Consider the following 19049-nt stretch of genomic DNA (forward strand, 5'->3'; position numbering starts at 1 on the left):
ATTAGCTTCTGCGGAAAGCTACAATTGCCGCAAGGATATCGCCACCTGCTAAATTCACAGCCAAATATTTGCTTACATGAGATCATTGAGACAGTATATATAAGTGATCGCGCGAGATACTAAGCCAGTATCAGCTGTAAACTAAGAGGTAATAGACCGTCAATTATCAATGAAACATCAGAGCCTCTATCGATTCGGTCTCGCTTTGATAACGGCGATCGAAGTGACATCGATACCTATAAGGGATTTCAAATTAGGTAAGTTACAAATTCTCGCACTAGAATCGTATTGGAAGTGATATCTTAAAGAAAATCAAGGACTTTAAAACTCTATCAATTATATCAAATTATTTAAAAATCTCTCCGAATGTGTGTGCTAATTTCACAAAGGTTTTCAAAGATTGTAATACTCAGGCACACAATGATCAAGAAAATAAAAATATTTTCAAATATTCGCAAAGCTATTATTGAAATTATTGTGAAAGGAGAAAATTATTCTGTCTCTCACAAGTGACAACGACATTTACAATGTTGATACAGAACACAAAACTGACAGGCAGGACATCGGGATACGCAGTTTTTACGGACCATGGGATATCTCGGTAAAACGAAACGGGGATTACGTCGATTACAATGATTACGGTGCTCGCATTAAACAGTTCCGGCCTAATTTGTTATCGTACGACGATGTATCGAAATCTAACGGATATATCGACGCGTTGTCCCCGGTTTACGATAGCGGTCTGCCGGAATTTAACACGTTACTCAGCTCCGTGGGCCTTGCTGATTTCCGCACTGGAGTTCGCACCGGTGATTGGATCGACCGAAATACTGATAGCTCCAAGGAACGCTATTCCAAGGATATTGCTTCTTAGAAAACCGATGAAGATACGGAAGAGCCTGACGGCTCTGCGACTCTAAAGTCATAAGAAAGTGAAATTGTATAAAATAAAATGCTCAATTAATACTATATATTCAGGGACTTCTTTCAAAATTTTCTAAAAATTACGTCAGAAAGAGATTTATTTAATTTTATTAAGTTCGAGATACAAAGTTCACGAGAAGATTAAGAACATCGATTAAGAACTTCGTATAAATTTTCAGTATTAATTTATTTTGCAATTGAGTCTTATTCTAACATGTCCAGAATTCAATGCTTTATCTTAAAAATTTTAAAAAGCCGATTTTATATAAGCCGATTATAAAAGATTATATACCTCGATAATGTTTTTTGAGACTAGTCGCGCAAAAAGCAATGTCAAAAATATAAACATTCTTTATATCTTCCGACTTTAATCCGACGACGTCCACGGTGAATTAACGAGAGGGCTGTTTTAACCATCTGATATTGACACACTGATTTTAAACGCGGAAATCTTAATGAACCCTTTATCATGAAGGTCGCGGCGTTACGTTGTCTCGAGGGACGACAACGTCGCCAAATGAAGTCGACTCGCCGGGGACTCTCGCAACGGTTAAACGGAGATTCTCGTGAATATTTAACGAGGCACTAAAAGGATGAGCTTTCCCGAAGTTGCAGCCAGCCAATACGGAAGGGAACGACAAAGTTGCACGCGTTTTTTTCGATTTTTTAATCTCAGATCTTCATGGAATAAGTTGTAACAACTACAATATGGGCGCTGTCGTTTTTTTTTTCTTTTCGCATCGATAAAAGCCGATTTTATATAAGCCGATTATAAAAGATTATATACCTCGATAATGTTTTTTGAGACTAGTCGCGCAAAAAGCAATGTCAAAAATATAAACATTCTTTATATCTTCCGACTTTAATCCGACGACGTCCACGGTGAATTAACGAGAGGGCTGTTTTAACCATCTGATATTGACACACTGATTTTAAACGCGGAAATCTTAATGAACCCTTTATCATGAAGGTCGCGGCGTTACGTTGTCTCGAGGGACGACAACGTCGCCAAATGAAGTCGACTCGCCGGGGACTCTCGCAACGGTTAAACGGAGATTCTCGTGAATATTTAACGAGGCACTAAAAGGATGAGCTTTCCCGAAGTTGCAGCCAGCCAATACGGAAGGGAACGACAAAGTTGCACGCGTTTTTTTCGATTTTTTAATCTCAGATCTTCATGGAATAAGTTGTAACAACTACAATATGGGCGATGTCGTTTTTTTTTTCTTTTCGCATCGAACGCAAGGAGTTGCGGCCTGTAATACACGCGGCTTTTATCACTGCGGCTTATTATGTTCATGAAGATTAAAAGAGATTTTCCTCGCATCGCGCAAAATGTTCGACGATTGATATTAAAATTAAATTCAACAGAATTGCACGCATGCATCGAAAGTATCGATCTATCCTTCATTTTACATTTCATTACATTTTAAATATATATTTATTATTTTATCCTTTACATCTGCAATATCGTTGCAATATTCCAAGCGACAGCAATGACTTTATCAACTCGCATTGTTACGAAGACTGGATAACACTTTATGAACCGCGCGTCCGTGATGAAAAATCTCGTGCAAATATTTCGCGCAATCACGCATTTTTAATTAGTCCCGAATTGCGCTTCCGAGTCACGCAATATAAATTTATAATTTACTGCTCACGGTTGCGATCACATGCGTAAGCAAATGAAAAACCATGCTCGAATGGAGAGGCAAATGCATGACAACAAACAGTACAGCAAAATACACGTTGATGAATGTTAGATCATGAGTCGTATGTTTTTGTCGACCTTGGGTTGGCGAAACATCGCGGAAAGGGATATGCCTTGAATATTCATGCTAGAGATTGCACGCTGATTAAATGCAAATTAAATTAATCTCCTTTCCGGCTGACCAGATGTTTCGCGAGGTATCCGCTAATTTGGGCGCGATTAGAGAGTGCCTCTGTACATTTAGCATGTTCTCCTCCTTCCTCTCGAAATTCATAAAATTATCACCATTTATTTTATTGCAAATGCAAAGTAACGTCTCTATCATTTCCATTATATTTATTCGAAAATAATTATAAAAAATTACCATAAAGCGGAAAAAAAATATAAATTTTCATCCAATCTCGATGTTGCGGTAATTTTTAGATGATCTTAAATCGCGAAGATTTAAGTTCAATGTTTTACGTCTGTTTCGCTTGTGTGTGTGTAATGGTCAATCCGAGAATAGTGAGATAAATAAATTTTCGCACAATTTCGTCTACCGTAATAAAATTCATTTATTCTGTACGAATTTCAAATCATTAATCTCCCGGAGCGAGGCGCCAGCTCTGTATCAAAATGATAGACTGAACCAAGTGACCACCCGAGTACCGAAATACACTCGAAATATATTTAGTGTTATTCGCGATAGTCTCTTTAACGCCTGCCTACATGCGACAAACACATCTTATCCACCCGCTAATGTGACATGGCCGCGTTTCTCGGCCGACAGTTCTGACTTAATTTTCTGTCGACGCGGAAATAACAAAGACGAATTTCGGCCAGCATCTCCACTGTGACTGACTGCGCGAAATTTAATTCTTACCGTGAGATTTAATGCCGGCTCCTCGACGTGCGAGCTCGTAATGTTCGCTGATACCTCGCGGGAGCGAGAATGCGCGACAAAATGGATTTCAATTAAGTTCAACGCGGATGGCGAATTATATCCGTCATATTTCTTTCAAAAATACCCGTTTATATCGCGCGAGACCGTCACTGAGCCTGACCGACGTTCGCAATTAAAATTTTGACGCCTACCAAAATATCTGAACTCGCGTATAATAAGAATTTATATATAAAAAAATTAAAAAGAAAATTGTTTAATTAAATAAATTTAATTTTCTATTTCAAATTTTTCGAATCTGTTACAATTATATATCGTAAAAAAGTGTCGAACATACTTAATTATTTTCACATATTTCTAAGAATGATATCTGTCATAGTTTTCAAAAATATAAATTTTTGGGATTTATAAAGAAATAAAAAAAATCTCAGAATTAATAAGAAAAATTCTCGCTAAAGTATATAATAGAAAAAAAGACGTTGTGTGAGTAGAATCGAGATGTTTCCTCATTACGACACTCTCGTTGTTTTATTAGCAAGCCTGTTTCCGTGATCGTGCTCTTAAACGGAACGACTCTCGTTTCTCTCCGCAGAGCGAAGGTAGAGTCGCCCACAATAGGTGGACATGATAAACGCGTGCTCCCGTTACCCTTCGATCTCCTACAACCAAAGATAGTTCCGTGGCGCGGTCGCCAGTTGGAATAGGACAAGATTTATAGCAAAAAAAGAAAGGTACCGCGGTCTATTTGTACGGCTCCTTGCGTCTCTACATTCTGCTCGTCATGAATGCCCGCAAATCTCTCAGCATTCGCGCGGTTCTTTGGCCGACGAATCGGAACGGTCAGTTCAGCGACGACTAAAATGGCGTTCTTTATCAGGACCTGTGATTTGTCAGTCGAACTTTGTTGGCGAGAATACGGTGAGTAATGACTCCTGGTGGTGATGCCCTAACCGTGTTTGCGACTTCTTACTCCATCAAGCCTTTCGCTCCTGTCTGCGTCTAACAATAAGTACTAATATCAACCTATCGTCGAGAGGGTAATAAAAAGCAATAGTTACAGCAAGGTGATTAAATATCTCTGCGTCTGAGAAAACGTCGCGAATTCAAGATTATTCCCTTTCTTCTTTTAGCGGTAAAAAGAGACATGAAAATTCTAAAAAACGAGACAAGACGGCGACTCGTGTACTAAACATCATTCCACTTAAGATACGTAACGCATCTTTTCCACGGATATTTTATACGCGACACTTAACAAGACTCGATGTGCAAATTTTAATTAAAATTTTCTATTTACAAAATTATCAAAAGAAAAAAATATATATATCTTAAGAATTTTGTTTATAATTTTCACGTGACGTTTTTGCAAGCGTATTTCATCGATTGTTCTTCTGTAGCGCGACTTGTCAGTAAATAAATCGGCATTCTTTGTCGGCGATCCTATTCACTGTAGACACCAAAACTCGCGCCTCGCAGCTACAGACGAAATGACACGGAAAACGAAATGCAAATTGCTTTTCTTTTCGGCGTGCAATACGAAGCGCGATTTATCGAGAAACCCGTGTGCAACTACGTTCTACGACGATATTTGTAACTTTTCTCATACATACTTTTCGCGCATCACGACTGACACGGCGATATATCGCCGTCTCTCGAGAAATCAGTCTTGTCTGTCAGCTGACTGACGATTCGGACGGGTGGAACATCGCGCGCGAAGTCGCTGAAAAACTTATTACTTTACACATCGCAACGAGAACTTGTTCAAACTTTTCCTCGACTTACCAATAATTGGTATTTTTGATTTTTCACGTTACATATGTACACGTCACGAATATATTCTGTACTCTATTGTTCGATCGATTGAGAGAATGTTTCAAAATATCGGATCAACTTTCAACCAAAGTATGTATATGTATACCGATAAATCACATGCATCATCAATTATTTAAGCATTGTATCATCCGAGGAACACAGTATCAAACACAAAATATCAAGGTATTCGGTTTTCTGTATAGCGTGAAAATAACACTTTCAGAGAACAAATTATTTTTCGAGTTGTGAGTTGAAATATCGATAATCAATGCTTTGAAATATTCAAAACGTATTTAGAATGTAACTACATGTGCTGATTATTTTACCTCTCCTAATTGACGTATATTACTAAAATTCAGCATAATTAATGACGGGCCATTCGAACGCATGATTAATCCTACTTCACAAAATAACGAAATTTTCTCATCCAACACTAAAAACCGTATCCACGATATAAAGTGTTATACTCGATCGATGATGTGTGTGTGCTTATTACATATCTCTCTTATGTAATTGTAATAATCATAAATGCTTACAACCGCGCGCAATTATCTCGATGTATTATTATTTATGGGCACCACTGTACTTTAGAATATATTAAACTGTCATCCCTCATTAATTTATGATTTTAATGTCAATATCAATTACGTCTACTAAAGATAATCGCAGGTAGTATCGTTTTCGATAAAACTGCAACATATGTAAACAACGATTGGCCCTTTTGCGTTCGACAAAAAACAATAAAAAATAATGTACCCCCGCGCGAATCGATTTTCTCATTACATCTTTGTACCAATGTAACGTACACATATATGTATAATATGTGTATATGTATTATGCATGGCTCACTCTGTACATTATATAAAAATATATAAACCCTATAAATGCAGATATGACGTACACATTTTATCTGCGCAAGAGAATTGTTTTTTAGACGATATAGATTTTCGCTCGCGTTGTGTGACGCAGCTGATCGTCGAAGCGCAACGATCGCAGCACGATTATAACTATCGATTACGATGCTATTTATACCGATGCTCATCCGGTGCCTCGTATTAAAAGAACGTTTCATTTTTAATCACGCAAAATTAATTTTTTCAACGAAAAATATCTGTCAGTCAATTCCGGCCATTATCGAACATCTGGTTAGATGCATTTATGTATATCTCGCGGTTGTATTTGTATTACATTTCATTCATTCAATATCCTATTAAAAATTATCTTTGCACTCACCCTGCGAGTAGATCGGGAACTCTCCGTCGCTGTGGCTGTGGGTGAGCATGCCCGTGGAGTAAAATTGCCATAGGGCGCGTTTCCTGCTCTCCTCCGACGTGCCCGCGAGGACCTCGTCGTCGTCGGCGAGGCCCAGCAGGCTCACTACCTCGGAGAGCGACAGGGTGACGTAGCGACCGCTCACCGAATGGTGAGACACGGAACACAAAAGACGACTTAATGCCGATCGCGCTACGTTAAACAAGCGCGACCTGCCCGCCTCTAAAGGTAATGTTTTTACGCCGCGCACACGTACATACGCACATAAACAATCGCGGAAAAACAATAGTCGGTTCGCGACGCGCGACGAGCTACGCGACAGGATTTATCCGCGGTGATACCGACAAAATTTTTATTCGATTTGCAACGCGCGCCAACACTTTGTCCCTCGAGTTTTTTCCTCAGAATTGTTCGTATGAACGTTTTTCGTTCCTCGATTGCGAGCTTGACTCGATTAAATGACACGTCGACGTGCCATTATGACATCCCATATGTCATACCATTCGTGTCAATGTCATCGTTTCATCGTGAAACGGTCGACGGGATGACCGATGGATCGGTAGAATCTTGGAATCGGAAAAAAATAACTATTTTCAGGTACCGAGAGAAAGTCGAAGCATGGATAAGTTTCTTCGCCACGTAAAAATGAGACCTGATCATTTATCTTAACCACATCGACACACACAAAAGCTTCTCTCTATTTTTCATTTCTTCCTTTATACATGGCGGAGCACTTGGTTGGAAAATTGCAAGTTAAATATCCTCTTCTGGATATTATCGGCGATTCAAATTGAATATATTTCCCATAACAAATGGTACTCGATATAGTGACGTTTGACCTCGATAAAATTATCTAACAGAACAAACATATATGGCAATTGAAAACGCGGTGGCTTTGATGTCTGTCGTTGGCTATTATTGCTAGAAAGAAAATCAATCCCAATCGATATAATTAACATGCAATTCCGATTTCAAATTATTAACAAAGCGCGATGCTTCGAGTTTGATAGTGCAAATGACAATAAAACAGAATATAACAAAACGAGAAATATTAATAATTTATTTATCTTCGCTGTGTGAAATTTTTCCATAAGACCACGCAAAAAATGTGAATAATGGCAAACTAAATTTGCATAAATCAAAATAAAATCTAAATTATTTTTCGATATCTTTTATGCAATCTTCATCATTATTTATCACCATTTAATAAAAACTGAATCGTTATCAATTACAAAAAAATATCAAAATTATCGCGCGTTATTTTTAAAGATAAGAATCTTTTCCAATATTTTTGAATGAAGTATATTTTATACTCGTATCTTATATACAACAATTTGTAATATGTCAATACAATGATATCTATACAAATTGTGTCCATTTAATTTTTAGTAAACATGTTTGCTTCTTGACGAAACTTTTATCGACACCAACGGTTCCAGTACCGTGACGGAGGCTTGGAAAAGAGACTGCATCGTCGTCGAAATTCGCGATTTGTGCAAACTATGTGTGTGTGTGTGTGTGTGTGTGTGTGTTATATTCCAACTCACATTAAATAAAAATCGTCTCTGTTTACGATGCGATCGTCGATCGTCTATACGTGTGAATTAATATGGCACTATTTATATGTCGAAACGCGCTAGGTTGATCGATAGTTCGCGGATTGGAATGGTCCAACGAGAAATTGAACCGCGCCTTTGTTGGCGGAGAAAGAAGAGAGATCAAGTCTCCTTCACACAAATCGAAAATCCGATGCTAATAACGCGATCTCCGACTGTTCTCTACGTTTAATTTCAATTCGCAGCTTCGTCCTGTCTTCCCTCACGTAATATCGAACACGGTCGTCGACTATTCCAATTTATCGGCCGCAATACCAATTACTTTCTATCTACGTTTTCGCCATCTCGTCGACAGTACAAAAGGCAATTCGTAATTCATAAACTCACGCCACATTAAACTTTATAAACCTGTCATTGTTTTAATTGTCAAGTTTTGAGGGATTGTTAATGTTATATAAATTAAACAGAACGAGTGGGCTAGGATGAATTATTAAACGAAACAAGCGAAATGGATTCTAAAAAATAACATATAGAAAATACATAGATACGCGTTCTTGTTTTAATATGCACATCAAATAAAAATCCTTGATATAAATTTCGATAGAAATTCGATTTCAATTAACCGTTTTACATCCGCAATCATTATAAGATCGAACATAATTTAAATTTCATCTATGCTTTCCAAGATTCATCAATAACGTTTTTACGTAAAGCTCGCTCGAGATTTCTCGCTTGTAAAAATTCATGATACTTAATCTTAAGTGCACGGTGACGTAAGTAAAAAAAGTTTTTTCGTCATTTTTCGCGGATACTATCGACACTTCGACTTTCGAGACCCGCGATTTTGCACATCGATCATCTATCAGTGATCCCCGACGATGCAGTTAAAGTGCAGTTGCATATTTACCAATCACTTTCATATCCTCAGACGATGGTCGAGCGAGTTTATCATCGATCTATCGTCGTTGCTATCGCGCTGTCCGCTGCAGCATCCGCGAAAATCCTGATCTCACGTTTCCTTCGATCGACCTAATCGATCACGAGAATGTTTCCTTCCTACATGAACCACATCACATTAAACACGCACTATCTCCCTTAAATCCACCCACGATCGTGCAATCGCTCAAACGTCCGTGATCGACGTTGTAACGCGCGACGAGGCGCAGGAACCGGAAACGGGACGACCGATCGCGACTCCAATGAAACAACGTCGGGAACGTCGATCGTCGGGATGAGGAAACGTGCGTCCTACGGAGCGGGAAGGACTTTCGTCCAGGACGGGTTCGATGCGCGCACTGGGGATGAGAGAGAACCCAGGGAGCCAACCCTGGCGGAAGGGAGAGGAAGGGGATGGGAGGGGATTTCGACGTCGGGCGAAAGCGAGAGAGAAGCGCGGAGTGAGATAGACCGACGACCCGCCAAGTGGAGAAAGGGAGAGCGAGAGCGGCCAAACAGCGCAAGCTTAAGCTCGGCTACCGGGCTTCGAAATACGCATATAGTCCACTCGTCCACCGTATATGTATCTGTTAATCGCGAGCGTGTCTCCCTAAACGAGGTATTAAAATTACAATTCTATCGCGAATAAAAGCTCATCGCATCGGCATCGCGTGCACGCACGATTGCGCTCGCCGCGAAATTCGCACGATTTGCAATGTGCTCGAGTTTGAACAGAGCTTGCATTTTCGGTGTTTTCATCAAATTTTATCAAGAATCCTCGATAGCGAAAATAAAATATTCTCGATATCATCAAATTAAAAGCGCATGATTTTTCGCGATACTTTTACGATAATTAAAATATAATTTCGCATATATTGGTCACGTTAAAATAAAAAAAAAAAAAAACAAAAAAACGATATAAACCATTTTTGATATTGTCTTGATTTTTTTGGTTATTCTGAAATTATGAGACTAATACAAACGATAATTTTAACAACCTGATACGGATTACTCCAAGATTGAGACATTCATATTACATTGGTGTCAGTAACTGTAATATCAAACTTTAGATGCGCCAAGGGATTCAATCAAGTATGCACACACACGCATATGTTCATTTCTCAGTCATGATGTGTCCTCTCATACGGAATATCGCATAATCCTCTTATCAGCACGGTGTATGAACTAAATAGTTCTTACTCACTCACGTGCATAGGATCGCGTGCGACACGCGAATCTACCTTGCTGCACCGCGTCGATTACGTGTTAAATAAAAGCGTCGCTTCCTACAAGCTATGCTATGTCCGGTCTTTCGACTTCGTCTGCGAAAGACAGATCAAGGTCAAGGTCGTCCCTTCAAAACGGTGGAGAGTAATCGGTGGGCGCCGACATAATTTACGAGCATCCCAAACGCCTCCGCGTTTCTCCTCCGACATTACTTATCGACTACCGCGACCCCGAAGTTCCTGAAATCAGAATCGTGTCGCTCACCCTATCTCCGAAGCTTCTTGCAAAGGATCCGATCCAAAGTACGGAACACGGGAAAGTCTTGAATATATTACGAGATCCGCGGATATGGAGGGGAAAAAAGAAATGCCAAAACGTAACAACTGGATGTAGCGCGAGTAATAATATGACGATTGAACGAGAATAATCGCACATAATGGACCTTCCCTAAAAGTTCTCCCCCTTGATCCTTGTGCGTATTGTGACAAAAGCTCCCGATGAATTACGAAATTCTTCAAGCCGCATTCTTCCCGCCCGCCGAATTCAACAAAAAAAGGTATTTCGTCATTAGCAGCGAGCTCTCTTTTATTCGGAATTCCAAATTTCTGGACAGATTCGAGGATATATGAAGAAATCTTCAATAAAATCCTTGATGCCGCGCTTCTTAATGGATAATCCTTGCGAGGAAAATATTCAAATGTTCTCTTCGAATATTCCTTTCGCGATTCATTGGACCGTTAAGTAAGAAACGTGAAATAAAAGATTTTATTAGAGACTTCTTCGAAAGACTTTTATATTGAACATAGATTCAAAAGACTTGATCGAAAACGTTTAAGAAGACGAATCTTTGCATATTTTTCACGAAATCTATCAGATTAATAAGTACAAAGAGTTATTCAAGCGTATATTCAAAAACTTTTCTGCGAGTATATTGTTGACGATTCGTTTAATAAGCGAATAATAGGCGTGGATAATGAAAATTTAATTAGAGATAAATTTAAAGATTTCTTATCGAATACTTGTATCACGGATCCATAATATTTTCGCGCGTTATTAAATAATAATTAAACGATAACGTTTAAGTATTATTTAACAATTATTAAGTAATAATATTATTTCAATATAAAACTCACCGGTATCGCCGTTACTTTGCGTCTTGATTTGCTCCTTATCGACAATCTCACTCGTTGCAACAACCTTTGCATCCTCCTCCGCTAAAAAAAAAAATTGGGCATAAATATTACACGTATATCTAAGAGCTAAAGAAAAAATTGCATAAAGCATTAAATATCAAAATCAACTTTTTGTGTAAATTTACAATAACAAGTATGCCTTATACATATATTAAATAATAATCAAGCACACAAAAATTTACATGTTTATGCAAATAAAACTTCCTTCTTTGGCAACGATATTTTCGCTTAATCTGGTCCATATGTTCAAACATTAATCTAGTTATCAAATATAGAAATTTATATGTAAATTTAACTTATAATTCTCTCTTTTCCTCTCTCTATCTCTTTTCTCACGGGCTTAATTAAAATTATGTAAATTTTCGCATAACATATTTCAAACACGTAATGCAGAATTTATGCAGGTTTGTGTTATTATCCAGTTTTATAAAACGGTACTAATCAACACAATTTCCCTGAGGGATTCACCTCGCATAGTGTCCTCTATGGAGAGTCGCATGTATTACGAAAGTAAAAGACAACATTAACAATCTGAATGATATATAACACTCCCAAACATTTATATTTGCAATTATTTCGCTTTTGTAACATAATCAAAATTTCTAAAGAGAAGAAAATGCTTCACAGGAAATATTTCATGTACTGCATATATTACCATCATAACTGCTGGCAATTGCAGTCGCGATAATACCAACTGCCACATATCCTTATGATATGTAAACATATGTTTCACAAAGCAAAAAAAAATAAAATATTTTGTTATAGGCAAGTGTTTCTATGTAAATTAATTTAAAAATAGAATAGTTAAATAATTTGAAACAAATATGCAAATTATATCCAGTGACGATAATTTGAAATTCACATATGAAAATAAACTTCTATTATGACTGTAAACGAAAGTTTTCACTCGCGATAATATTAGCAATAAGTAAAAATTGGTGAAATGTGTTATCAAAATTTATAACAATGGTACGTATAATAAACTATTGTTCGTGATATCGTAAAACCGAGAAACCGCAAAAATACCGAAATAAAGAAAGGCAGCGCAATAAATGCAACAAAACGCCGAGAGAAACTCGTTACTTTTTTTTTGCAGTGAAACGCGTATATATTTCTCTTCTGCCTGATCCACTCGTGATATCAAACGAAAACGTTTAGAATATTTCGCGAGAAACACGTAAGGAATATTTTGAGAGAGAAAAGAAAATTGGTATCTTTTGCGAACTTTAATATTTTTGATTAATTTATTAATTTTGCAAAATATAAAGTAAACAATGGATAAATTATACATAAAATAAATATGAAAAATTACAAGCTAATGTTGTTAGAAATATAAAATAAAATGGAATTTAATTGAGTTATATGTATAAAATCGAAAATTAACGAAAAATATATATGAAAAAATTAATTATATAGAGATATTGTATAAAAATTTTCTAACAATAAGATTTTTTACCAACTTTCAAAATAACAACATTTTATCAATCACGACCGATCACTGTGTGCTATGCTTATTCAAATATATATTTCTCAATCTCCTGTCTACTTATGAAATGATCTATCAGGAAGAGATATCATTTTGATTCTAGATTTTTTCAACAGTTAACCAAAAATTGTATTAAAACATAAAAGAACAGATGTTGTTCAATTAAATTCATAAATATTGTAAATAAACAGTCTACTATTCCTAATATCGTTATTAATTATATCTTAACACATATTAAATAAGTATTAAATAAAAATCACAGAAATAAAAGTTTAATCAAAAGTCGTTAATGCATTTTAAATACATGTTTATTTATGCGAAGTTGAAATAGCTTAAAAAACTCATTCTTTTAAAGAAATTAATTTTATAAAAGATTATAATTAAAGTTAGAATAATATTCTTGAGTGCATGAAAAAATGCATTAATGGTATCTCCGTTTACAAGGACACGTCATGTACGACTTATCAATTCTTATCGTTCTTCAGTATAAGGCAGGTAAACCATGTAAGATATATATATTACAAAGAAACTCGAGACCGTTATAGTGACATAAATGAGATCTCTTCTCTCTTCTAATAAATAATAGTAAATTCAACGTATCGAGAATGAAAACAAATCGTATCCCACGATTTACATAATAGTACATTATTTATATAACTGTTTACATAAGCAAACTGCGGCCATTGATTAGAGATTAACGAGTGAAAACTACATCAAAGAGAAATTAGCATACATATGTTTATCAGGCTCTCTCTGAACTTGATACTCGATATCTGAGAAGACGGTATATTTTTAGTATCTCTAGCTCACATATGCGAACTGAATCGACCCTCGATTCGCAAATGAGCTCGCCGATGATGAAGAGGGAGAGGAAGGGACCAGGTCGTCGCGTTACGCACCTGTCCGGCATGCAAGAGAGCGCTCCGTGCCACTTGTTGCATGGCCACGCTCGACGCTCGCCATTCAAATGAAAAGCGACTCCGTGAACTCGAGCACGCGCGCCAACGACACTCCGTCCAAAGGGAGGGGAATTTTACGTACCGGTACGGCCGGATGGGTCCTGATTCTCCTGGGTCCTCGTCGATTCCGGGACAGTCGGCTGTTGTTGTCCATGCACGGGGACTGCACCGATCACTGCACTTGACACAATCACCAATCGCTCGCACGATTCGGCCATTTTCATAGTTAACTCTCGCGTCGCGTCGTTAATCCACGGCACCGCGGCGACTTACTTTGCGTGTCGGCATACCGGGACCGTTTCGTATCGGGCCCCTTTTTTCGAAACTTCCACGCACGCCTGGCCCGCGACGTTGGCGGCGCGCCGACATTAGGCCAGATGGCGGCATCGCCGTGATTCGCGTCCGCGCGACATCTCGCGGACAGATTCCACCGACAGTTCTAACGATACGATCGGACTCGGCGGATAACGACGAGTCCGACATACCGACCGCTCTACACGCGCACGAAATTAATCGAGTACCAAAGCACCATCATGACGTCGGTGTCCGAATTTGGCCAATTTCAGAGCACTCTTTGCATCTAGAGGCAAATGCACTTACTCCATTTTTATAATTTTACGTTCGGCTTTTTCAAACGCGACATGATAGACATCGGTTACGTATAATCGTGCCGATCGATCGGAAACGGCTAAAACGATCGCCCGTAACTCGATATGGCACTCTCGACACTTGCCCGCGCGCGAGATTCACTTTCGACGCAAAAAACGCACTCGCACCGCCAAATCGAAGCGATTGCACTTACGCCATTTTTCTAATCGTACCGTTCGGCGATTTCGTCGCGACGCCACGGACGCCGATTATGAAAGATACGTGTAATCGCGCTCGTGCCGGTCGATTGATATGCTAAACCGATCACTCGTAATTCGATTCGGCACTTATTAGCACGCGAGATTCACTTTTGACAGATGAAAAGACACGACAAATGCGGAAAGGGCGAGGGATGCGTCCGAACCGAGAAGACGACCGTTAGAAACTTCGGGTATACTGCGAAGTTGCCGCGAATTAATCCCGTGATCCGTGACGTCAAATCTCTTGATTTTGTAGAAAAGAAACATGGATATAATGGAGGCGAATTTCCATCTAAAAAATTTAATGGAAATTATACGTATATGTAATCTTATGCTTTTTGAAATGCTGAATACAAGATACATTTTCTTTATCTAAATTAATGGAAAAATAATTAATAATCATATTGAAAGGAGTTATAAATAGGAGTCATAAATCTTTATTATAATAGTAATTATAATTGTTAATAATTTTGCTCCAATTATATTAAAGTATTTGTATTATAGTTAATTCTTATAACTTTTTCCACTAAAAATACTATGTAATACATTAATAAGAAAAAACACGTCAAAACTAAAAACATCTCAGAAATAAAAATATGTATAATATTATAAAATATATTATTAAATAGATAAAAATTTAAAAATATCTAATAAGATATTTAAGACTCTTTGAATAAGAAGAATGACTATATATCTTTTTTCATGTTGCTGCTTATTTTTTACACACATACACATTCTTACCTGTCATTGATTTCGTCATAAGAGATTTCTGAAGCATTTCTAAAGTTTAATTTTAAGATGTTTTCTTAGTTTTCAGTAGAAAAAAGTTATAAGAACAAACTATAATACAAATAACTAAGTAATTGAAACAAAAATGTTACCATATATTATTATTAGAAAATTACTTATTTTAATTTTTTTAAGACAAATTTTGATCAATTATTTACATAATTTAAAACAAATAAAAATGCTATTATATGTACGTGTATATTTAACAACTCAAAAAGTATAGAAGATTAGATGCATAATTAATATTAAATTTTAGACAGAAATTCGCTTCTTTTATCCATCGTCATTTCAAATATGTATAAATGTATTTCTGCTGATCAATCGATATGCTAAAACAATTGCTTGCAATGATTATCGAGCACTCTCGACACTTATTTCCATGCGACATTCAATTTAATTTTCCCAAAAAGCCTTTTAATATAATAATCATGATACGATGATCGAAATTCTTCTTATAACGATTATTTCAATATTTCAAAAATTTCGATTGATCTCGATCTATCTTCATCCTACTAACATTTATCATAATTCATACTTTGTTCGTAAATCCTTAAAAGAGGACTATGATTGGCTCGCTGTGCAACTAGTGCAATAGATACTTTGATAGTTGTATCGAACCGAGCGCTGTGATTGGTCCGCTACATCGAGCGCGTCCGTACTTTAAGAATCGCAGCGTATGTACGTATGTTTGTACGTACATACGTAGTCGGTAACGGACGGATCGCGACGATAGTTCAAATTCGAGGAACCGTCCCGTATTTTCTCGCGAGTTTCATACCCTCGTATGGGCTTCGCGCGCAAATTCGGGAGTGTCGAACGAAATATCGTGCGTGTTTCTCATATAGTGCATTAAATATCATCTATCGATCGCGATCGAGCCGTTTTGCGTATCGCGGATCTCGACAATCGCGCGGTCCTTTACATCAGTTACGTAGATCGCGAATAGTTTTCCGAGGATAGTTTTTAGAGGAGAGAGAAAAGAAGTCCTGAGAATATATATATTCAGAGAATATTTAATTCTTTCAAGATTAATCACGCAACAATCAAGGTACGATAGTCTCAGTTGCCTTTTTACGCCTTTTATTTCAATATATCGGATATTTTAATTTTCTCTCTCTCTCTCTCTCTTTCCTGTTCAAGTATCCGTTGTACGCATAATTCGTGTGAAGTGATCTTCAAAAAAGAGCCAAGCACTGTGATTGACTCGCTGCATTCGCGTTTCGAGAATCGCAAGCGGGTACAGAAGCATCCGCCAATGGTCTACTCGCTGACAACGAACCGAGCGCTGTGATTGGCCCGTTGTCTCGCGGCTATCTTTGCTTCGAGAATGAAAAGGGTAGAGTAACGGAGCGGCACGCGACGCGGCAGGACGGATTCGAAAAGTTAGCTCCTGTTTTTCGCGATTTCAGTTCGCCGAGAGTGAATTTCGCGCGCGAATTATCGTCGGGAGTGTGTCGAGCGAAATGTCGCGCGTTCGTCCTGTCATCAAATGTCACGCGATTAATCGCGCGTCGGCATCGTAATCGGTTACGAGCGGTAAACGGTCGCGACATGGCGTAGCCCCGCGATTCGAAATCGCCGTCGATCCGTATTTCTCGTATCCCGAAAGCGAATTTCGCTCATAATTCGCTAATAATTCGTCATCGTCGCGAGTGTTGATCGAAATATATAACGCGTTGCATAACGAGCGGTGTAATAATAAAGCTCGTAGCAAAAATGCATAGTGAAGCGTAATGCGCTTATTTTGGTGTAATAAATAGTGTATATGAATTGGAGCGGCTCCGCATTTCGCTGGAGTTGTAGCTTCAAGTTAATCGAAAGTAAAATAAGTGTTATCGGGAGCCGATGGCAACGACATTGGATACACCGGCCGGATTCGGGGCCGTTCCTGGAAGATGGAGTAAAGTGGGGGGGAGGGGGGGGGGAGGTAAGCCGATAGCAGCAATTCCGAGAACCACCGACATCGATACAGTAGCGTCGCAAACGGTGAGTCCTTATTTTTATATACCACGCTATCGATAAAAATCGGTGTCGATAAAATCGCGCTTTTACTTTACCGTTTACGGTGAACTTGTTTCTTTTGCCTCGCTTCGTTACCGACGAGGTACTGTTTGGTTAGGTTAGGTTAAATATAAACACTGAAATAACAGTAATAACAAACTAGTCGGAGATTGCAAGTTATATATATAAGTAATACAAATTTTATTTCCACATTTTTATGTATTTTATATACATAATATGGTAAAATGACATATAGTTATACAGAAATGAGAATGGAGAAAATGTTCTTTTAGTAAAAAAAAATACGTTTTTACAATTAAAAATTTAAAAGCCTTAAGAAGGCTCATACTCTTTACAGATTTCCCTATAAAAATTCAAGCATTCTTCACAGAGCCTTTCACAATTTTAACATCATCTACAGGACGATCATTCTTATCTGTCTCAACTAGTCCAATTCTTTTAACTATAGTCATGCCAGTATGAACTCTACCTATTAAATAAATATGAAAATAGTTTAGAATATGTGTGATAAATTGCAGCTAATTTGTTGCAACTTACCAAATACAGTATGTTTGCCATCGAGCCATTGTGTAGGTGCAAGCGTTATGAAAAATTGTGATCCATTTGTATCTGGTCCAGAATTTGCCATTGATAATATTCCAGCACCTATATATATTTCAATATCGTATACATTGAAATTTAACAATAATATATATATATATTTTTTTTTATTACGTTATCCATTGCAACAACTATTATTAATTATTTGTCATTACAAAATAAGTTAAATTACCTGTGTGTTTCAAATCATCGTGTATCTCATCGTCAAAACATTCGCCATATATGGACATCCCGCCTTTCCCTGTCCCGGTAGGATCTCCACCTAAATAAAAAACACATGAAATAAAATATTATTAAATATCTCGCGCTGTCATTGTACATTTCTGATGCATTACCTTGAATCATAAAGTCACGGATGATCCTGTGAAACTTGGTGCCATTATAATATCCGCGTCGCGTGAGCTCGGCAAAGTTTCTGCACGTGATGGGAGCGTGTTTCCAATATAACTCGAAGGTTATTTCACCCATTCTAAGAATTAAAATCTATTAAGTATAACTAGTAAGTTTTAAGTCAGAAAATTGGAATACACTTACGTAGTCTCGAAGGCAACGAAGGGTGGTTGCCAATGTTTATCCGGCACACCGGATATATTTGAGAGGCACATTGTGGTCTGTATTTTACGTCCTTTTTTAAATCCAATTAAACAGCAAATTGCAGCGAAATATTATCGCATTTGTCAGCAGAATTTTTCGTAAAAAAACAATGATTATATTCAGACGGTAACACGAGTTTACGGAAAGCTACACACACACGTGAACTATAGATTTCCAGCAATTTTCAGTACTGACACTGACACGAAGCATAACCTACACACAGGGACACAAGTATGAGAAATA

General features: G+C 37.6%; 2 protein-coding genes across 2 annotated transcripts; one reads left to right on the forward strand and one right to left on the reverse strand.

The window, feature by feature from the left end:
* The first annotated feature begins 107 nt into the window (after window positions 1-107).
* On the forward strand, window positions 108-962 carry LOC115239832. The gene is made up of 2 exons (XM_029814617.1): window positions 108-257; window positions 540-962. The coding sequence occupies exons 1-2, from the start codon at window positions 170-172 to the stop codon at window positions 872-874; spliced, it is 423 nt and encodes a 140-aa protein (XP_029670477.1). The 5' UTR covers window positions 108-169; the 3' UTR covers window positions 875-962.
* A 16802-nt stretch (window positions 963-17764) lies between these two features.
* LOC115239826 (peptidyl-prolyl cis-trans isomerase-like 1) lies at window positions 17765-19041 on the reverse strand. The gene is made up of 5 exons (XM_029814612.1): window positions 18747-19041; window positions 18548-18681; window positions 18385-18474; window positions 18150-18257; window positions 17765-18081 (listed from the first exon to the last, which is right to left on the reverse strand). Exons 1-5 carry the CDS (start codon window positions 18815-18817, stop codon window positions 17966-17968), a joined length of 519 nt encoding a protein of 172 aa, XP_029670472.1. The 5' UTR covers window positions 18818-19041; the 3' UTR covers window positions 17765-17965.
* Window positions 19042-19049: the final 8 nt, after the last annotated feature.

This window comes from Formica exsecta, unplaced genomic scaffold, assembly GCF_003651465.1.
Source record: "Formica exsecta isolate Colony F162 unplaced genomic scaffold, ASM365146v1 scaffold395, whole genome shotgun sequence".
Lineage (NCBI taxonomy): Eukaryota > Metazoa > Arthropoda > Insecta > Hymenoptera > Formicidae > Formica > Formica exsecta.